A 24,211-nucleotide genomic window follows, 5' to 3' on the forward strand; every position below is an offset into this window, starting at 1 on the left:
GATAAAAGTTTTCCTTTATTCATTCATTTTTTAACTCAGACATGTCATATTTTATCCTTTCTTTTTGATTTAATTCCTTATTCCTAGACAACTATAACATCACCTTGCTTTAGCATCTAAGAGAGAGAGAGAGAGAGAGAGAGATTTAAAATTATCGATGATTGCAATGTGATCAATTCGGCTTTTGTTTCCATCCTGTGATTTCCAGGTCCTTTTAAGCATTTCCTTATGCATAGAAAAGTGTCCTATCACAAACTAAAAGTAAATCACTACTTCATTTCTTTGATCAAATGCTTCATTATCTATTGCTCTCTCATCTTCATTATTTCATTTCATACAAATTATGGACTCTACAACCGTGTCATAAATAATTTGTTTTTATAACACGGTTGTAGAGTCCATAATTTGTCTAAAATGAATGCTGATCACCGTGTAACACGAAAGGAAAGGATCTTCATTATTTCTTTTGCCAACTTTGAAATAAAAACAATTGCGTCATGCTTTGGTATTTGTTCTATGCACTTAAGTATTTTTTCATAAAAAAGAGCTTTAAACTGATAAATGCATAGAGCCCTCCATGCAGCCTTCTAAAATTGATTGAATGATTCGTGTTTTATAGCATGAGGAGAGATAAGGTCATACTACCCCACAGTACAGGTCACAGCAGTAAACCGGGTATTAATAAATAGTTATAAGGCACTGTATTAATGAATAAGATAAAATGTACAGAAGTGAACAAATTACTCTGAGCAAGTCGAATTTTCGTTAAGTTTTTGGTTTCAGTTCAATACTTTGGTTGAATGCTGCATGTTTTCACTGTCTCTATGATGTTGATTAATAGTTGTGCATTTTTAATAGTGAAAACAAGTTGGCATTCGTAGTGTTTTATTAATTTTGTGTAGTTATAAAATAAATATATCTCCAATTCATAGTGAAGAATTTATGGATACACAACACACACGTGTTAGAATAATTATTTTACTTAACATTATGTGAGTAACAATCAATGTTTAGATCTCTGTATTGAGGTCATTATCAGGAACATACAAGCTACATGCTGCTGCTGCACTATACAAAAGTAAAATGAATCTAAATGTTTATGTTTGTTAATCATTTATCCTAGCCTGACTTCTGGTGAAAAAAAAAAAAAAAAAAACGGAACTACAATAAACAATTTCTACAGTCCTTTTATATTGAGATTTTCTTCTGTCTGGGATTGTTTTGGTTGCTATATGGGTTGAAGGTGGGTCCTCCACATTCTTGGAATAATTAATCCATTATTTATTCAGATATGGATGATTTAGCATTTCACAAGCTTCTTTGAATTTTCTTTCAAACCAAGTTTTGGTATAGTGTAGGGACTTCATGCCTTTCCAGTCAATTCTGTGGCATGTTTGGAGTGCATGGTCTAATAGGCCTGTTTTACCAAAGTGGAGGTATTTAATGTTACATTTGCATTCATCTTTTCTGATTGAGACGGTGTGTCCTGTTTCCCCTATGTAAGGTAGGTTACAGGTACACTGAATTTCGTAAACCCCTGAGTGGGCAAGGTATGGAAGAGGATCTTTGGAGGAGGTAAGTAAATTTCTTAATTTTGCCAGGAGTTTGAAGGTTGTCTTGATGTTGTACTTAACACGTTCGCTGCCAACTAGAGTATACTCGTAGTTCGAATATGAGCTTCACAAGCCAACTACGAGTATACTCGTATGTCGATTTACCAACCTCCTATGCCAAACACGAGTTAACCCTTAGTTTAATTACCTTAATTTGGACCCTTAGATTCTGAATAAAGCGAAGAGCACATCTGGGGACTTAGTAGAAGGGAAATAATTTCAACTAAAATATAGTATATTATATATGTGCCTCAGAAGCAAACTACGAATATACTCGTATGTCGATTACCAACCTCCTATGCCAAGCACGAGTTAATCCATAGTATAACACGTAATTTGTAAATCAATTTAAAATTAATAAAATCAATAAAAATAAAAACCAATCAATAAAATAAAAAAAAAAACCAATCAATTCAAATTAAGAATGGCACATTTTAAAACAATTTTCCACACACAATGGTGGTTTTTCCTGGCAAACAGGACAATAATAATGTGTTTCGCGTCGTTGGTTGTTTCGTGTACACACACGGCATGGCTTTGTCGGGCGATTCTTTTTTTTCTGTTGGTGGTAAAATTTCCAAATAATGAAAATCCCAATTCTCCTGATATTCTCTGATGCTGTAAGCTCATCCATTCCAACAAACACTGAGATAAATTGATCTCTAAATTTTAACATAGTCATTGCATTTCCAGTATTCATGTTATAAAATTTATGCACATTTTGAATGTATACGTCAAAAATGCGTATTGCCAATTTCTTTGGCTATCTAATTGTCTTTCGTAAGGTGGAATACTAAGAAAGCATTTGATCTGAAAGATCAGTGTCTGACATAACCAAATTATAATCCCTAACGATAATTGGTTTTAATTGAAATTTACCATTCCAATTTTGCACTTCAACCATTTCAAATTTGTGCATATTTGAAATGGAAAGAACTTCCCTCTTATCCTTCCATTTGCTGACTACAACAGGGCCTCTTCTTTGCCAGACAAATTCCCCTTTCTTTAGTTTCTTCTGAATAACATTTGGTGGATTGTTTTTCCTATTATTTCTCAGCGTTCCACACACATACGTTTTTCTTTCTTGTCGGTAAGTGATTCTGTCAGAGCTACAGAATTATAAAAATCGCCCATATGCAATACATAACCCCTGTCTAAATATTCTTCCATCAAGTGGAATACAATATCATATGCGTGACCCATTTTTGCTAAAGAGGATTTAGATTTAGATTGTAGAAATTTTTATTTTTATCACCAATCCATTCGATTTGCATAGTTCATAGAATTTCACGCCATATTTATGTTTTTTGTGTACTGCTGAAACGCCAGTCTACCATGCCACAACACCATTGCCTCATCAGTACATAAGTTTCTGTCTGGTGTGTAGCTATTTCGCATTACAATATTAAAATGATCTAGGACTGGTCTTAATTTGTGCAATTTATCATTAGCTGCTTGGGAATTATCTGTGAGATGCAAATGACGCAATAAAATTTGAAATCGATTTCGGCTCATTTTAGAGCGCCAAAATGGCAAATTGTAAAGTTGATTTGTACTCCAATAATGCTCAATAGACAGTAAATTACAAGGACCCATATGAAGTAAAAGTCAAAATAATTTCATTTCAGGTATGTCTGTTGCTTTCTAGTTTGAAATTCTTTGACTTTTTTTGATCTGTGCTTGGCTTTGCTCAATATTTTGTAAAGCATATAAATTGGTTTGTTCTACTAAAATTGTGAGAAAATCTCCAGAAAAGAAAAGTTCAACTAACCTTTTGATACTGAAATTTCCAGTGTCAATTTTAAAACCTGCAGTTTGAACAAAGTCAAATTGTGGGGCTCTTGTTCTGAATTTTCCCAATAAGTAGATGTTGATGTATTTGGCTGGATGCTAACTTCATCTTCAAAAGTTTCTTCATCATCTGAGTCACCCACCAGAGTCATCTATATAGGATCATCTTCGGAATCGGAACCAAATATTTCATGAAATTCATCATCGCTCCTATTAGCATAAGCTTCTACTTCTATATCAGTAAGTTTTCTTTTACTGGCCATGGCGAAATTGAAGGTTCTTAGAGACTAGAAACTAAAACTAGACTAGACACAATAAACACCATCGTCAACGCATGTAATATATAGGTGGAAGTGATATGAGATTACTCGTAGTGACCTTGAAGTTACCGTGAAAGTGCTTGGCATGCAGGAACAAATTATGCCTGAGGAGTGTGGCAGCAAACGTGTTAAATAGTATTCTATCTATTTTTTCTGAAATGCCCCTAATATAGGGTATGGCTATGGCATTCTTGTAATATTTTTTGCTTTTAGTGGCATTTTTATGGAGAATCTTGTGAACTTTTTATTTATTTATTATTTTTTTTTTTTTATTGTAGTCATTTTTTTTACAAATGTTTGGTTAATGATTTCAAATTCTTGCTCCAATGAACAAGCTCTGAACCAAGAATTTGAAAACCAAACATTTGTAAAAACTGGCTACAATAAAAAAAAAAAAAAAAAAAAAAAAAAAAAAAAAAAAAAAAAAAAAAAAATTCACAAGATTCTCCATAAAAATGCCACTAAAAGCAAAAAAGATTACAAGAATGCTATAGCCATACTCTAAATTAGGGGCATTTCAGAAAAAATATATAGAATACTACTTAAATACAAGATCAGGACAAACTTCAAACTCCCGGCAAAGTTAAGAATTGAATGGAAACGCACTAAGTCCCTACACCGCATCAAAACCTGGTTTGAAAGAAAATTCAAAGAAGCTTGTGAAATGCTAAAGCATCATCCAGATCTGAATAAAAATGGATTAATTATTCCAAGAATGTGGAGGATCCATCTTCAATTCATATAGTAATCAGAACAACCCCAGACAGAAGAAAATCTCATTACAAAAGGACTGTAGAAATTGTTTAGTGTAGTTCCAATTTTTTTTTCCCCTCACCACAGGTCAGGATAGGATAAATAATTAACAAACATTTAAATTCATTTTACATTTATAGTGCAGCAGCATGTAGCTTGTATATTGTACGTATGTATGTTCCTGATGATGACCTCAATACAGAGGTCTAAACGTTAATTATTACTTGTTTAATGTTAAGTAAAGTAATTATTCTAACATGTACATTGTGTCTCCATAAATTCTTCACTATGAATGCTGACCACCATGTAACCTTAAATGAAAGAAATATATCTCCAAGACGTGTTCAAAAATACGTACTCTTTCTCAGCACACATCCATGACTCAAAGACAAATTACCAATGAGCATGGTGTTGGTTTTGGAACTGTTATTGTGATTTTAAATAGGTTTAGGGAGAGGGGTATCTTTTCTCCTGACAGAAAAGGAAAATGTGGGAGAAAAAGGAAAACTACACTTCCTAAAGATTGTTTACTAGTTAGGAAAAGCAAAATGAATCCAAGATTGTCTTCCGTAGACTTAAATAGAGACTTGGCAGCTAGTGAGATTAATGTCTCTGACATGACAGTCTGTCGAAGATTGTTGGAAGCAGGGAGGACTGCCCACAGACCAAAAAAGAAAGACTTAATGATGAAGGCTATGCAGAAAAAGAGGCTCCAATGAGCAAAAGTGAGAAGTGGAAGAAGGTCATATTCTCAGATGAGAGCCATTTCTTTGTCCAAGGAGAGTGAGTACCCCAATGATTGGGTAAGAAGTTTTCTTACCCAATCAGTGGGTAAGAAAACTTCTCTTGCCCACCTTCAACAAGCTCCTAAACACCCAACTAAAAAAGGTGTTCTGGGGTGGTTTTACACATGGTGGTCCAGGTATAATGAAAAGTGACATACATAAAAATATTGGAGAAAAAAGTGGTCCCACAGATCCAGAAAGACAAAGAACTCAACTTCGAATAACATCGAACTCCATGCTACACTTCCTGACATTAACCCAATAGAAAATTTTTAGGACACAGTGAAAAAGGGACTTAAAAAATTAAATTTTGATACAGAGGATAAGTGAATATAATCCATTATAAAAGTATGGATACAAGATGCAGCAATAAGAAAAATGTGTTCTACATTGGTAGAGTCCATGCCAAAGTGAATTAATGAACTAGGAACAGAGGAGTGCATATAAATTATTAACTAAAGTTGGACTATAATTTTTGTACTTATCATCTTGCAAAATTAAAAATTTTCTTTAAAATGTGAATGTTTGGATTAATTTGTTTGGTACTGTATGCATAAAGTGCGCTGACACTTTGTGCATACAGTAGTAGTTTTTTACACCAAGTAGTAATAAATGGTTATGATAAATAAAGTATATGTGCAAAAAATAGAGTATCTATATATCAAAGGCATTAATAAATAGTTATAAAAAGATAAATGAATAAATAAAATGTATGTTCAAGGTTTAGTATCTACAATGCAGTACCTACATATAAACAAATTTACAATCAAATTTGTTTGAATAAATTACTTCTTTGCTAAAATTTAAATATGTCATGCAATTTGCCTGAGACTGATAACATCTGCCCATGTGTATGGGGCTCAGCCAGATAAGCAAAAATGTCAATCCTGTCACGTGAAATGCAGGCACTTGACTAGAATATTACTAATGATGAGATGGATGTTGCATTTCTCACACATAGATCAGATGGCAGTTTGACATCTCTCAAAAGACTAGTCCATGTAGGATGATATGGAAAAGACTTTATTTTTAGGGAATAATTAAGAGAAATGTTTACACATAAGTAATAGAGGGGGTTCATTTGATTCAAAACAAAGATTTTTGAACAGGTGATATGCAAAAAACGTATGATAGCTAATTGGATACAACCATCAGAGTATGCTCTCCCTTGCAGAACTGTAAACCTAGGATCTGTAATGAAGCGTTGAACATACAAGTGCACGATAAATGCAGAGCAAGAAACACAGATCAGCACCCCATTCAGTAGAGGATAGAGTTTGGAGGACGTTCAATGCTTTTATGCACTTATCCCAAAGATGACGAATGTGTGTAAAGAATGTTAGCTTTCTGTCAAAGATGAGTCCCAAGAATTTGGCATTGGGTGCTATTGGGATAATAGTTTGTCCCATTCTTAAATCAGGATCAGTGTGGAGAGTGCATTTCTAGCAAAAGTGTACATAGTTTTCCCTGCAGAGAACCTGAACACATGACAAAGAGTCCATGAAGAGATACGATTGATTGCTTGTAGAAATTGTCTTTCAATGACCCTCGTATTACAGGAGTGACAGTAAATTGTGAAGTCATTAACATAAAGGCAATTGCCCACTGTGGCAGGAAGGTGTTCAGTAAGTTCACTTCAATAGTGAAAAGGATCACATTGAAAAACATTGAAAACAGACCACGAGTAACTCCCTCTTCTTGATGATATGGTCGAGATAATGTGCTTCCCACTTGGACTTTAAAGATTTAGCTCGACAGAAAGTTTTTAATAAAAACAGAAAGTATCCCATCAGACCAAGATTAAACAGGTCTTTTAATATGCCATAGGCTGTGCCATAAGCTTTTTTCATGTCAAAAAACACTGAAAGCACACTGTTCTAATTTCAGGAAAGAGTCTCTAATACATGTTTCTAAACAGACCATATGGTGCAAGATTGATTGGTATCTATGAAAGCCACACTGTGGGTTTGAAATAAGTTTTGCTCTCTAAGTACCAGAGAAGCCTTGCATTTACCATTTTTTCCAAACCTTGAAAAGACAGCTAGTGAGAGCATTTGGATGATAAATATTGGCCTGTGATGGATCCTTGCCTGGTTTTGGGATAACAATGCCAAATGACTAATGCCATGAGTCCTTGAGTTCCTCCTCTGTAAATATACTGTTGTATAGTAAGAGAAGGAGATCCATAGAAGATGATGGGAGATGCATCCTGTTAGAAGATATCTCAATACTGACTGAATGAAGATGGGTTGGCAATTCAGGATTTAACCAACCAATATTCGTACTGGCTTAAACTAAACTAATATGATGGCACAACATGATCGAATTTCAAACCTGCTGGGCTGCTGCCCATTTAAACAAGACCTGTGTTGTTTTCATCACAGGAGACATAATATACATTCAAGACAAAGAAGGAGGTAATTTGCCATGGTCATCTATGGAGGAGTTGGCGGAAAAGAATGAAGCTAAGACATCAGCCTTGTTTTTAGGTGATGATACAATGCTACCATTAGGGTGAGAAAGAGGAGGTGCAAAGATGGACAAAAGTTGCACCCAACAGGTTTGGTGAGGGACAAGATGGTGCAACTATCAGTGTGCTTTGCATTGTCGTGACGTTGTTCTCTTGATGTTCGAATCCGCCATCTTGTTAAAAGTCACTTTCATAAAATAAAGGAAAACTAATTGTAAATTGATCACTGATCTAAGGGTAGAGAAATTTCTATTATACTGCACCACTCTATCCTTAGATAAGTCTATATGAAATAGTAGGATCAATTCAAAATTAGTTAGCAGTCTTTTCATTCATTCAGGCCAAAGCATTTATTTTCTCTCTTTGGGATTCCCGCTAGATTCGAATTTTTGTGAACGGTGCAGTAAAAAGAATTTCAGGCAAATACAACAGTTAGGTTAACAAATAAAGCATTTAATATAGGTCATATAACACTTACATAAATTTTACTTCTAATTTTAAACAATAGAAATAAGTCAAACATTAAGTCAAGTCAATTACATTAGCACAATCTTCCAAGTCTTCACATACACCTTCTTAGCTTCTGGGTTATAAAGTTTTTACACTTAAATGAATATAATAGAACATCCAATCTAATTAGTTTTCACACATTTTTCAGTCATGCTATAAGTTCAAAATATTACAGGATCTAATAGCTGAAAATATCTTTCAAACAATTCCTATCTCCAACTCTCAATCACGAAGGGTTTCCACAGTTAAAGTTAATAATTCACTATGATAGACCTTACTGGAAATGTTGTGAGCAAACTTCTGGAATTTACTTATCACACTTAAAGAATAAAAACACATCTACAAAACTTATCCGCAGTTATACTTAAAGCACTATCTATTACGCTTCAGAATTCTTGACATCAATTAGGGCACTTCAACTATCCTTATTACCACTCATAAATTAATTAAAACACTGTGAGGTTCTCTTTAGGGCAAATCGGAAATAAGCTGCAATACTAGATCAGCTCGGTTTATTCAGAATTCTTCCTTGAATGTTCAGCTTTTTACTTTATCTGATTGTAGCTCTAATTTTCCTTCTATTATTACTGTTGATTTCAATTTCAGCTAACTATAAAATTCGTTACGTTCTTGCTCACTTATAAAAATTATCCACTTAACTCCTACCCTTAAGAATCTTTTATTTACTTCTACTTCTTTAGTTTATCACCTTACTTCCTTTCACTTCCAAGTTTCCGTCCCCTCTCCTCACTTTATATATATATTTTTTTATTTTCTCTTTTAGCCCATGCTCTGTTCCACTCACGCTCGTTTATTTCACGCGTCTCCATGACAACAGACAAACAAACATTCTCGCCAATGTTAGACAAGGCTATACTACTACATTGAGTCATTACATACGTTAAGCTTTATACACAAATAGGAATAATTAGAATATTTGCTTTTCAATAAATGTAGTTAATATTGCAAACACAAGTTTTTATAATATTGACATAACAATAAATAAAATAGCTTAATAATAATTAATACAGAATCTATTTACCATTAACACATTTCTTTGATTAAATAATTAAATATTTGATATAATTAAGGTAGTTATATGATATCAAATTATAATTTACGTTATTTACATTAAATAATTTTTACAAACGCAGCCTTTGTGATAGAAAATCATGTTGGATTCTGAATCAAATAACATTTATTCTATTTTCTACATAATTAGAATCCAACAGCATTATGGGAGATACTGATACTAAGGAGTGATGAGAGGTTGGTCCACCTTTACTACAAGTTGCCTCAGTCCTGAAGATACTTCAGGTGGCACAAGAGGCAACTTTTCTACATTTATCCTTGTGAAGTTAGACATAGCCTTTTCAATAATGGTTTTGCAAGTGTTGAGGGCAAATGTGGGCAATCAGCCTATCTCAGGTCACTTGGATAGGCTGTTTGCTCTTCTCGGGCTGCCCTGGCACTCTTCTTAGAGAACCATGAGTAATCTTGGAGACAGATATAGGGTGGGAATTTTGAACAGAATGAGGAATGAAGACTTCGATTCCAATATGGATTTTTTCTGCAATAAGATTACAACAAGCATCTGGTTAGACTATAATATATTTAGTTTAATCCTTTATCCAAGTGTAAGCAAACAAAGTTTGCACCTCAAGTATCTTCAGGACTGAGGCAATTATACATGTCTGCAAGGAAATGTGCTTTGCATTATGGAAGATACTGAGACAAGGAGTGATGAGAGTTTGGTCCATCTTTACTACGAATTGCCTCAGTCCTGAAGATACTTCAGGTGCAAACTTTGTTTGTTTACACTTGGATAAAGAATTAAACTAAATTTATCATAGTATAACCAAGTGGAAAATAAACTGCCAACATCTTTCTCTAAATCCAGAGTAATTTAATAATAAGGTGGTACACCTTTTGGCAACTCGTATAAGTAAATATGACCTCTCCATTGCTTCTGCCTTAGTATCACCACTTCTGGGTCTGGCTCCCACTGATGAGACCTCAATAAAGGTCAAAACCGGTCTGGGTAGTGGCCCTTCCCTTAATGCATAGCATTATACATGTTCGCAAGGAAATGTGCTTTGCATTATGGGAGATACTGAGACAAGGAGTGACGAGAGCTTGATCCACCTTTACTATGAGTTGCATCAGTCCTGAAGATACTTCAGGTGCAAACTTTGTTTACTTACACTTGGATAAAGTATTAAACTTAATTTATTATAACAAGCATCTGGATATGAAGAATGAAAACAGTAGTCTGACCATGGAAAGGAGGAGTAACACTCACATACATACAAGGATAATCTTCCGATATTGCAGGCAGTATTGAATAGGGTGATGTTGGCAACTATCAAAACAGGGAATACGACAACAAGACTTAGTTGTGCCTGGTCCCATAGAAAGCTCTAATAACGAAGAAGATGCGGAGAAATTTTTCTAGAAGGCAATTAATACAAAGAAAAAGAAAAAGTTGGTTCTTGTTGGGATCTATGCAGCAGAATGGGAAACAATTATCAGACACACAAAATGTTTTGAAGGAAAGAACAAAGCTAAAAATAAAGGTACATTACATGTTGGATTTCTGTTCAGGACATGGATTGGTCATTACTGACATCACATTAAAACAAAGTTATGTGCAAAGTCACATGGAGAGAAAACAAGAAAAAAGAAGCCTCATTAACTCTGCCATTGTTAATAGTGACATCTTGACAGCGGTTCAGAAGACAAGAATGTACACAGGATCTAAAATTGGAAGTGATTACCATTCAGTTTTGAGTTGGATAAAACTGAATATCATACTGAAAAGAAAAGTGTGTAAAAAGTTTTCAAAAGAATCAAAAAGGTGAGTAGCATTCAGAGGTGAACTGTAGACTTAAATACACAAACATCATAGGAAGAATCTAACAGATGTTCATTTGCTAATGATGCCAAGATAGGGCAATCGTGGATGCTACTGATAGCCAGCAATTACAGAATGATGTGAATAGGCTAGAAATTCGGGCAAATAATAATGGCTATCAGTTCAATATTAGTAGGTGTAAAGTTATGAACTTTGGCATGATGAGATCTCTAATGGCATATTATATGAGTGTTGTCTGAAAAGTTCTCAGCCTAACATTGAAAAAAAGAATTTATAATTTCAAAATTATTTTTCAACATAATCTCCCTTAAGACTAATACATTTATTCAAGCGATACTCTAGCGCCATTATCCCATCCCTGTAGTGATTCTCAGTAAGATCTGCAGAATAACCCTCTTGATTTTAAGAAAAATGCTGACCAGTGAGGAAGAATTTTAGTTTTGGGAAGAGGGAGCCAAATATGGGGAATAGGGCAGATGTTCCAACAATTCATAGTGCAGATCCCTTAATTTTCCCATTGCTAAAACACCTTTATACAAAGGTGTTTTGAAAGTCCCCATGGGGCTTGCAACTTGCAGGCATGGCTAACCTGGGGGTCCCAGAGCTAAGTATGATCTATTTCAAAGCTTTTGGTCATACTTTTCTCTAACTCTTCCACTTCCTGCTTCTCTACCCTCATACTAACATTCTTCCTAATGAGGATTCTTTACTTAAAACTTTCTGTCTCTCTCGTTTCTTGCTTACTAACCCCAGGAGGAGGTCCTCCATTCTCCCTGAAGCTATTAGAGTACTCGAGGGCTAGGGGTGTTTTCCTCCTCTTTCAACTAGCCACTAATAGTTATAGTAGTGGGCAGCAGCACTACTTGTATTAACTTCCTGTAGCATACATGTTACAATACTGCAATGTGGAAGGCAAGGGGAAACCACCACATTACATTCCCAAGTAAAAGCAGCAATGGAAGTTAAAAATGAAATCAAGATTGGCGATGGAGCCTTCACTGAAGGAGTCATGCCTGGCAGGAGAAGTAACCGGGCTTCTCAGGTCGACAGCCAACAAAATCCTAGTACTTATTCAAAAATGAAGACAAGAAATAAGCTGAATATTGGAACATGGAATGCAAGAACACTGCTAGAACCAGGTAAAATAGAAAATGTGAAAAAAGAAATGGAAAGACTTGAAATAGATATTCTGGGCATTAGTGAGATGAGATGGGAGGGACAGGGTGATTTCTGGAGTGGAGAATTTAGGATAATATATTCAGGACAAAAGAAGGGCGAGTCAGGTGTTGCAATACTGCTTCATAAAAAAGTTGGAAAGTTAATCACTACAATAATTAACCATAGTGACAGAATCATGGTGATAAGCATTCAAAATGAACCAGTAAACCTCAATATTATAATGGTCTACATGCCAACATCACAACACAGCGATGAGGAAATAGAAGAAATTTATGAACAAATAGAAGAAATCTGGAGCAGCTTTAAAGACAGAGACAATACAATAATAATGGGAGATTGGAATGCTATAGCGGGAGAAGAGAGCAATGATAATGTTTCAGGAAGATTTGGTCTTGGACGTAGGAATGAAAAAGGAAAGCAATTAATAGAATTTTGTACACAAAAACAGTTAGTTATAGCAAATACACTATATCAAGTTTCAAAATGAAGAAGATACACCTGGAAAGCACCTGGGGATTCAAATAGATTATATATATTGGTCAAGAAAAGATACAGAAATCAAATAAAAAATTGCAAATGCTATCCAGGTGCCGACATCAGTAGTGACCCTAACCTTATCTTAATGAAAACATAACTGAAACATAGGAAACAAATCCAAAGATACAAACCAATAAGATGGAATCTTGAAAAATTAAAGAGTAAAGAAGTAAAGAGAGGCTACCAAGAGGCAATTGATTATAATATTCCGAAAATATAAATAATCAGAATAATATTGAAAACCAATGGAATATGATTAAAGAGTTAATTACAAATTCATCAAATCAATTATTGAAAAATGCAGAAAAAGAAAAAAGAAAACATTGGATAACAGATGAAATACTTGGCCTTATGGATGAAAGAAGAAAATATAAAAATGCTGTTAAAGAAAAAGATGTGGCCAAATACAAATATCTTAAAAATCAAATTACAAGAAAATGTAGACAAGCCAAAAAAGAATACCTAGAAGAACAGTGTAATAACATAGATGAATTATTTAAAAAAAGAAATCATAGAGAAAGCCTATAAAGAAATTAACAAACTGACTTTCAAATTTAATAAGAACAGCAAAAACAATGCCATCAAAGATGAAAATGGAAAATTACTAATAGAATCTGAGGATATATTAATGGAATGGAAGAATTATCTTGAAAATCTCTATAATGGCAACGAACTTGATATACAACATAGAAAATCAAAATGAAGATAATCTAGGACCCAAAATAATGCGAGAAGAATTTGATAAAGCACTGTCCGAAATGAGTAAGGGAAAAAGTCCAGGTGTAGACAATATTCTTATAGAACTGCTACAAAATCTAGGTGATGAGATAAAAACCTTACTCTATTAATTAATAGCCCAAATCTATGATAGAGGAGAAATACCAAAGGAGTTTATGAAATCAACCATAATATCAATACCAAAAAAGAATAATGCAAACAAATGCAGCCAATTTAGAACAAAGCTTTAATCGCACATGTTAGCCAAATCCTGCTAAAAATTATTCAAAATAGAATTTATTCAAAAATAAATTGTCTATTGGATGAAGACCAATTTGGATTCAGAAAGAATAAAGGAACAAGAGAAGCAATACTCTGTTTAAGAACAATAATAGAGAGATTAGACCTTAGTCAAAATACTTACATTTGCTTCCTTGATTTAGAGAAAGCATTTGATAAAGTAAACCAGCAAATACTCCTAAATTGTCTAACTAATATCGGCATAGATTTGAGGGATAGGAAAATAATTTATCAAATTTACAAAAATCAAAATGGATGGATTAAAATCAATGATAAAGAGAAAATAATAAATATAAGGAGTGGAGTAAGACAAGGATGTATACTTTCACCACTTTTATTTAATTTATATATTGAAAAGGTCATTCAGGAAACTAAAGATAAAATGAATAGTGGCAAAAAAATAAATGGTGGGCAAGTCATGTGTATGAGATCTGCTGATGACATAGCCCTTGTAGCAGAAAACAGAAGAACATTAAAAACAATGCTAGAATTACTAAATAATAACCTTGAAAAATACAAAATGAAAATCAACACAGATAAGACTAAAATCATTGTTATAGGCAAAATCCCTATGAATTTAGAGCATATAGACATCAGTGGGAAACAAATAAAACAAGTGAAAAGCTTTAAATATTTAGGAAGCCTAATAACAGAAGATGGCAGAACAAGAGAAGACATAAGATCAAGAATAAACAATGCAAAAGCCCAATTCTCTAAGATGAAAAGCATTATAACAGGAAACCTCAACCTACAATTGAAAAAAAAATTAGTAAAGACATTGATATGGAGCATTGCACTGTATGGATGTGAAACCTGGATTCTAGGCAGAGAAGATACAAGTCCTGAGAGAGATAAATGAAACAAGAACTCTAATTAAATCGATCAAAATTAGAAGGGATAGGTGGTTTGGACATATACTTCGACATAATGCACTTGTGTAAAGAATAACTGAAGGCAAAACAGAGGGGAAAAGAAGAAGAGGCAGACCAAGGAAAAGCTTTCTTGACCAAGTCAAAGACAGCACGGGTTTGAGGAGTTACCAGGAGGTTAAGAAGAAAGCCCTGAGAAGAAAGACAGAGCGGAATGGAGGAAATTGCTGCTGAGCTACCAGTCCCAAGACTGATGCAACTGATGATGATGAAAACACCTTTGTGAGCAGGTGCATTGTCCTGATGAAAGATCATTTTTTTCCTTCTACAAACCGAATCTTTTCTCACCAATTTTTTTCGTCTAGTCTGATTAAAAGATCAGAACAATATTCCCCAGTTATTGTTTTAGCCTTTTTAAGATAATTAATAAACAAAATGGCTTTAGCATCCCAAAACACTGAAGCCATGACCTTTCCTGTCGATGGAACAGACTTTGTCTTCTTTAGTGCTCAACAACTGGTTTCTGCCCACTGTTTGGATTCTGGTGTGTAATGGTTAATCCAAGCCTCATCCATAGTAATAAATCGATGCACAAAATCAGTTTTATTCTTGTTAAAATGCTCCAAGCACTGTTCAGCGATTTTCATGTGAGTGTGTTGATCTGTGAGCAAGCATGGCACCCATCATGTGGGAAGCTTTTTCATTTGCAATTCTTTATGTAAAATATATCCTACATTCTTTTGAAATGCCTATAGTCTCAGCAATTTCATACACTTTGACTCGCTGGTCATCCAATACCATATCATGCACTCAATTAATGATTTCTGGTGTTGTTACACTTTTTGGACATCCTTCACATGGATCATCTTCAAGGCTGGTATGGCCATGTTTCAACTCATTTCTTAATTGTCGAAAACGAAGGAGAAGAGTGCCCATAAACTTTTATGAACTTCAAATGAATTTCTTTTTGGCGTTAAACCTTGTTTCACAAAGAATTTTATAACCAATGATACTCAATTTTATCCATTTCAAGGGATACAGGCACACTTTTGCTTCAGAGAGCAGCATCAAACAAACTCCTGGATACAATGACTTGCAATTTCACATGGATGCTTATGACACACGTACTAACTTAGAAAAAAAAAATCTTGCCAATAGTGTTGCCATCTATAGTTGAGGCCGAGAAATTTTCAGACCATCCTCATATTAGCAAGGTTATGGCTAAAAGAAACTGATGAGACTAGGGATATTGGCATTATTGTAAATCAGAATTTGAAGTTCAAAGGTCACATAACAAAAGTTGCAAATACAGCTCAGAGAATAATTACGCTGAAACGAACCTTGACATTTAAGGATAAGGAAGTCATTTTGCTTCTTTACAGGGTCTTGATTAAACTGCATCTGAACTACTGTGCACAGATTTGGTCTCCTGGGTTCTAACGGGATAAATAAACAGTTATCATTGTGTACTGATGATGCTGGGTAGAAAACCAGAGTGAAATATTATTGAGATTACTAAATGCATTTTTTTCCTCTTGGTGTTAGTTACTGTTAAGCATTATTAGAGATAAATAAAGTGTGGAAAAGATGCAGAAAATAGTTACAAAGATTATACATGGGACAGATGAGAGTATGTGGACTACAGCCCCCTAATTAACAAGAGAAAGAGGGGAGGGAACACAGAGGCATCCATGAAAGTTACAGGTAGTTCTCACTATACAAATTTTTATTTTACGAAATTTCAGGATTAGAATTTTTTAATTTAAATGACAATCGTAAGAACGAGCCTTGGTGACAGGAGTGTTATTCGCAGTTTCCTTCAATTACACCCGATTTTTTTTTCTTGTTTTCTTTTTAACTATTATCCTTTCACTTTTCCAACAATGTCAAAAAGAAGCAACAGTGCAAAACCAGGAAATGAGCAAAAGAAACAAAGAAAATCAATTACACTGGAGAAAAAACATGAAATTATTATCAGCCATCAAGCGGGTAGTACTGTTAAAGCTCTTCCTGAGAAATTTTCTCTTGCCCCTTCTATAGTTTGCATCATTTTAAAGGATAAAGAAAAATATATGAAAGAAGTAAAAAATATGCAATCTATGCATGCATTATGCATGGTTGCATAATAAAGAAAAGGCAGTATAATTCCTCATATGGAAAAACTAACTGCTTGGATAATTGACCAAACTCAATGATTAAACTTGCCTATTATCTATGCAATGATTTGTACTAAAGCATTAGCCATTTTTAAAATGCTGAAAGACAAAAAAGGGGATGACTGCAAAGAGACTTTTGTTGCAAGTAATGGGTGGTTTGACCAAAGGGAACTGGTTGGCATAACATTCAAGTACAAGGTGAAGCTGCGAGTGGCGATAGATAGGCTGCAAAATCTTATCCAGAAAAATTAGAAGAAAAAATTAAAGAAGGAAGTTACTCTCCATGGCAGATTTTTAACATTGATGAGATGGGCCTTTTAGAAATGGATGCCTGCAAGAACTTACATCGCAAAAGAAGAACCTTCAATGTCAGGTTTTAAAGTATCAAAAGATTGCATCATTCTACTATTAGGAGGAAATGCTGCTGGCTATTGCAAATTAAAACCCTTATTTGTGCATCGATCAGAAAATTCAAGAAGCTTAAAAGGAATTAATAAAGATACTCTCCCAGTAATATGGAATGCAAATAAGAAGGCTTGGCTCAGGGTTCCTGAGCTAAGCCTTTGGCCAGTCAAATCTTTTCTTAACATTTAATATTCATTTTATATTTTATATATTCCTTCATACGAACGTAACTCTTGCTTATAGCATTATTTCTAAGGCAAATAAGCTTTACGAATTCCCAATTTTTGAACGGTTGCCAGGAACCAATTAATTCGTAAATGCGGGAATTACCTGTACATGGTTAAGAAAAAGTTTACACCTAGATTTTTCTCTCACAGAGCAGTGAGTGAGTAAGCAGAACAGTTTGTCTCTTGAAGTGGAGAGTACATCTAGAGTGAATGAAATTAAGCAGAGGTATGACAGGTATGGGTGACATACAGCATCCCTTGATGAGTCCTTGACTTCCTGGAGGTTTAGATAATAATAATAATTTTTCGTCCTGTAAACTCAAGAAAATCGACCGTAGAACCCACATTATTTCAGACATTAAATATATTGTGTTAGGGTTAGTGACCACGAGATGGCGGCACATTCGAGCTGTCTCTCTTCACTGCACACCGCTTAATTAGTGATAGCCTTGGGCCATCTATCTCTGATGGGTACCAGTGGAGATTGAACTGCCCACTCAGTCTCCAAAAGTTAGATAGGGCTAAATGGCCTCGCCTACTCCCGTATACGGGAATAAAAAGGCGTTAGCTGATTTTTTTTTTTTTAATAATTATTATGATTCAAGAAAGAGTTTGAAATAAGAACCAAAGTTGGAGATAGTGGCAAACCCTGAAGAAAACCGACTGATTCAACCAGAGCATATGAATAAGATGTCTGCAAGGAGAGAAAAATCATAACTCCATAGTACACTCGAAGTTAAAGCGGCGGTTAAGGAAAAGAAAAAACATATCAAAAGTTTCTGGTACATAAGTTATCTTGTGGTCTGAGAAAATACAGAATGTAAGAAAGGGAAGTAATGTGTAAAAGTGGCTAAAGAAAAGTCATGGGAAGACCCTACAGAATAAATACCAGGAAGGTGGAAAAATATTATGGAGGCTATTGAAGAAGCTTAGAAATGGAGGAAACAGTACTAAAAGAAATAAATGTGATATGAACGTTGAATATAAAGATATTCAAGATGTCTGGAGTAAGTATGTTGAAACACTGCTAAATGAAACAAGCAGTGAGAGCACAGTGGTAGAAAATATTCAAGTAGAATGCAATCAGGATGGCATATCAATACTCAAGGTAGAAAAAGCCATTAAAAAGCCTGAAATGTGGAGAGGCAGCTGGAGTAGATGATATTCGACCAGAAATGCTCAAGTATGGTGGCATAAACGTCTTACAGTGGCTGCAAGGCGTAGTTCAGAAGGTCTGGACAGTGGAGCAAATTCCAGATGATTGGAGAGAGAGCTCTCCTAGTACCCATATATAAAGAGGGAAATAAAACTGAATGTGAGAATTACAGAGTGAGTGTTCCCTACTGAGTGTTCCTTGTTACATTTATGCAAGTACATTTGGAAAATGACTAAGAAGGATCGTGGAAGGGGAAGCTTGGGAAAGAACAAGCTGGATTCAGGGCCAAATAATGATTATCAGCACCAGATTTCCACTTTAAGGCAAATAGTTCAGAAATTTTGGGAATATAACAAGGATATGTATTTAAGTTTCGTAGATCTGGTGAAAATACATATGACCAGGTGTCAAGAAAAAAACTATTCAAAACACTAGTTATATGGTGTAAATGGGACATTACATAAAATAATACTTAGTTTTTATTTGCACTGTAATTCTAACTATAATGAATAACAGCTAGAATTGAAGGAGGTACAAGAAGATGGTTTGATATTAAATCAGGTGTGAGAAAAGGGTGCACCTTATCTCCACGTTTATTCATTATTTATGCGGATCACATTATGAAAAAAAGTAAGTGGCATTAAATCTGACACCAAAATTGGAGATATTAATCTCTAGTTCTTTAATTTTATGCAGATGATGTTATACTCCTCAATAAATCCAGTACAAGTATATGCAGAATTTTCAAACTAAATCAAATAACTGCTGTAAAAAAAATAAATAAATAAAAAAAAAAAATAAAAATAAAGACAAAAAAAAAAAAAAAACAGATAGAAACATTGAAAACATCAATTGCATCCTTAATGAAGAACCTATAGAATAATTAAAGCATTTCAGCTATTTAGGTACAATTTTTGGTAGAGATGGCTAATTAAATATGGGATTAGATATCTGAAATCCATGGTCAGCTCTCTACTAAATGTAATGAAATGAACACAGCTGCCAACCAACTCCCTTCAATCTCCCCTCTTATGGGTTTCAAAGGAATACAATATACGTCTTCAAAATCAAATATGAACAAGTTTTTTTTGTCCTTCCGATTCTCTATCCATTCACAGCACTAACACACTAAATTCTAAATTCATCATGTCTGAATTTACTCACTGTAACATTTATGAAAGGATTAAAAGAACCTTATGGCATTAACACTATGGAGTTCTTTGGATTTACAGTTTTCTGTAAAAAAAAACATTTTGTTATAGTGAATGAGATAATGTCTAGCTCTCATTATAACACACGCATATACAGTGAGATCACTGTGTAGTATGTGCTATAATGACAGCCGGCTGCAATAAATATTTAAAAAAATAAAATAAATAAAAAAAAATAAAAAAAAATCTTCAAAACTTACTGTCAAAATAACTTGTGTCATGCTCATTTTCCAAATGGGGTACAAATTCTGCTTTCTGCCTCAACAGAGAATTCCAGTCTATTCCCTCAAAGAAACAGTGTTCTTTTACTTCCTGTGAACCACCTGTACCTAACCGATCAAATGGATTCTGCTGCAGAAGTTGTGAAATAAGATCTTTGGCATCATCAGGAAGAGGCCAATCATTTTGATCTGGCCATTCAATTTCATCTATGCAAAATAAATCGATTATGAATAAAGCAATATTCATTTTGTAATTAAAAGTTATGTGAAAATAATTATAGTCATTGTTATTAACATCAGGCCTCCATGGAGTCAAAAGACTCATCATGGGAGGCATGCAGTAACAATCAAATTGTGCTTTAAATTTATCACGTCTGATTAACCATCAGGCAGTGCATTCCACTGAACTGCCCCTTACTCTCCTGCTTATACCCACCTTATAGTTTTCCTGGGATGGTTGCTTGCACCATCGCTCCACCTTCATTCTAATATAAGGAAACTGTCAGCAAGAGGGTTAGGAGTGGTTTTATTGTATGGAGAATGGTTGAACCATGGAACGCACTGCCTGATAGTGGTGAGAGCGAGAACGGTCAATGAGTTTAAAGAGTGGTATGATAGACTTTGTGTTTCCTAGGAGGGACCTCCCACAATGAGTCTTAATAGACTGTGTTTCTTAGTAAGGACCTCCTGCAATGAGTCTTTTGACTCCATGGAGGCCTGAATGATAATGATAATAATAATATCCAATAATTCTATCCAACTCTAATTTAGTCTTGTATCTTAATCACATCTGTTCCAATTTTGTTACCAACTTGGCATGGCATTTTATCAAGTGTCAGTTTCATTATTTAATTTATATTTTATATTGCATGATTTTACTTGAAATGTGATCATAAAAGGGAGATTATATCTCTGATGGACATGAGAGAGAGAGAGAGACAGAAAAAAAAAAAAAAAAAAACTGGACTTGCCTGAGCAATTCATTTAGAAAAAAGTAAAACATGGATGAGAAGAAATACCGAAAAAAATTCAAGTGACTAGCAAGCTTATCTATGCAATAATGTTTTGATCAGCATATTTGGCTTCAGATGCAAGGTTTATTTTTACTAATTGATTTGTAATAAGTAAATCATAATACAATAAAGTTGATTATAATATTACAGCTTCCAATAATTCCAATATCATTATTAATTTTGCTTTTACCACGTTCTTGCATTTAAATCTCCTACTAATATCATAGTCACTTTTGCTTATCTTATTCTATATGTTTTGCAACTGTTCACAGAATTTCAATACACAAGTAGCAAAGTGGTGTATAAGCACATCATTAAATACAGAGATCCGACATTGTAAAAATTAAAATGGAGGATATTATGGATCCAGGAATATTTCATTTTTTAGAAATAGTGTATATTTTGTAGAAATATAATACAGTTGAAATATATAATTGTAAAAATATAATATACTTCAAGTTAGAAAACTTCCTCCAGAGTCGATATGTCCAAGAAGACTAGTAGTGAAGCTACTTCGTGGGCAAACTTTGTCTACATATACTTGGGTAAAGGATTAAAACAAGAAAATAATTTCTCTGGTAGTAAGGATTATGTTGGTTGTTGATAACAATACTATTGGGTTGGCAAATAAGTTCGTTCGGTTTTTCAGAGTGGAAGGAAACACATTTTATTTAATATATATATAATACATACTAGTCAGTTATATATTGACCCTCTTTATCAATGACCTCTTGCCATCTGTCCACCAATTTCATTATGCCGTGTTCATAAAATTCCTGAGGTTTACTGGTGAAAAACTGATCCAGGTCTTTTGATAGCCTCCTCATTAGTGAAGGTTTCCCCGTTCAGAGAATTCTGCAACAATCGGAATAAGTGGTAATCGGAAGGTGCCAGGTCCGGTGAATACGGAGGATGCGGCAAAACATCCCAGAGACGTAACAATATACTCCGGGTTGTCAAAGATGTGTGGGGTCTTGTGTTGTTGTGGTGAAAGACAACAACTTTCCGATATGCCAATTCAGGACGTTTTGTGCTAACTACACAGGCCAGTCGCGTTAACTGTGAGCAATAGACAGTTGAATCAATTGTTCTGCCTGACGGTAACACCTCGTAGTGGACAACACCTTAATAATCGCACCACACAGACAGCATGATCTTTTTTAGGTGCAATCTCGCTTTCGAGGTTGTTTGCAGCAGTTTGCTCTTGTGCCGCCATGATATTTTACGTACCACATTATCATACATGACCCATTTTCATCTCCTATAATCATCCGCTTCAAAAATGGGTCTTTTTTTGGCAACGTCGCAGCGAATCACAGATGGATATGGAAGCAGTCATATTGGCCTCGGTCAATTCATGCGGCACCCAAAAACATTGAGTTTTGAAACATATCCCAACTTGTGCAAAGGGTTTTCAATGCTTGAATGGGATATGTTCAGTACTGCAGCAATCTCCCATACTGTTTGTGATGAATTTTTGTCGATGATATCTTTCACAACACTCGAATCAACCTCGGTCGGGCAACCAGCATGAGGCGCATCACTGCCAAATTCCATTCTGGAGTTTGCCAAAACCTCCAGAACGGAATTTGGCAAACCATTTTTGGCATACATGTTCTGTTAAGACACCAGCCCCATACATGCTGCATATTTTTTATGGGCCTCAGCAGCTCGTTTGCCTTTTTTGAAATAAAAAAGCAAAATATGCCGATAACATACGTTATTTCCTTCCATTTCTAAAAATATGTTATATACACGCAACTGAAGTAGGCTGAACGAAAATTCACTTGAAAGGCTATGTGAAATGTCATCTTTCAACTGTGCAGTAGCGCAACAATAGCGACAGGTGAAGTGAAGTTGTATTAACGCATAAACTGAATGAACTTATTTGCCATCCCAATATTTAAGGAAATTATAACAGACTATATATTAATTAGAATAACTTTTAATTAACATTTTCAATATTTCAACAAGTCAAAATTTTAAAACATCATCAGAGAACAATGAACAAACCAATATTTACATGCAGGCAATAAGCCTGAAACAGATCAACAAAGGCAAGCCTAAAGTCCTAAATAGTCCTTTTTTTGATTTCACATCAATTACTGAAGCAACTAGTGTGAAGATACTTCACACAAGCTTTGTTCACTTATGTTAGGTAAAGGTTTAAAACAAGAATATAATTTATTGTCACGTAGAATATGACTTGTACATACATACATACATCTTCAAGGCCCACTCTTCCTAATTGGGTTGTAGGGGCAGCAGCTGCAAGAGGAACTTTCAATGGTCACGATCCTCTGCCACCAAGCTCAGGTGTTCTGGTGGGATTCCCAAATGTGTCCACCCAAGGTTTTGGATATAATCTATCCAGTGAGTCCTTGGCCTTCCACGTGGCCTCCCACCCTCTGGCCTGGCAAAGAGGGCCTGCTGAGGGAGCCTCTCTTGTGGCATTCTGACCAGGTGCCCGTACCAACGTAACTGTGATCTCTCAACATGGAGAAGCAGCAGTTGAATATTGAGGGTTTCCCAAATTGCAGAGCTTCTGACTTTGTCGAGTTTTGTCAGCCCCGCAACCCCTCGAAGGAACCTCATTTCAGCCGCTTGGATTCGTGTCCGCATTCTTTCGGTCATTACCCAACTCTCATGACCATAGGTGAGGATGGGGACATAGACTGTATTGAATACAACCAGCTTTGCCTTCTAGCTTAATTCCCACTTCAATACTACCGAACGGCCAAGCTCCCGCAATATTGAGCTTGCTAAGTCAATTCGAGTATCTAGCTCTATGTCCCATTTTTCATCATTCGTGAATATGGACCCAAGGTATTTAAACTTCTCCACCTGCCTCATTGGGACTCCACTTACATTTAGAGTGCACTGGGATGGTTGTCTTGAGACCACAAATGTTTCAGTTTTGGCCACACTGATCTTCATTCCAGCGTCTGCACAAACAGCTAGAAACCTGTCCAGGGTCCGTTGGAGGTCATCTGTGGAAGAGCTAAGCAGAACTAGGTCATCTGCAAAAAGCAGACGTCCAATGCTACATTTTCCAATTCTGACATACTCACTGCCTCGGCTGTGCCTATCAATCCAGTCCATA

At 35.0% G+C, this 24,211-nt stretch overlaps 1 protein-coding gene across 7 annotated transcripts in view; it reads right to left on the reverse strand.

The window, feature by feature from the left end:
* Nucleotides 1-24,211, reverse strand: part of dop (microtubule-associated serine/threonine (MAST) protein kinase dop) — a 677,535-nt gene that overhangs the window by 92,146 nt on the left and 561,178 nt on the right. For all 7 annotated transcript variants that reach the window (XM_090390876.1, XM_090390874.1, XM_090390878.1 and 4 more), the window contains one exon: nt 20,075-20,302. In XM_090390876.1, the coding sequence (XP_090247002.1) occupies nt 20,075-20,302 (228 nt within the window). The remainder of the gene's footprint in view (nt 1-20,074; nt 20,303-24,211) is intronic.

The sequence above is a fragment of the Typopeltis vanoorti genome, chromosome 3 (assembly GCF_054136105.1).
Source record: "Typopeltis vanoorti isolate ZY-2024b chromosome 3, IOZ_Tvanoo_1.0, whole genome shotgun sequence".
Classification (NCBI taxonomy): domain Eukaryota; kingdom Metazoa; phylum Arthropoda; class Arachnida; order Uropygi; family Thelyphonidae; genus Typopeltis; species Typopeltis vanoorti.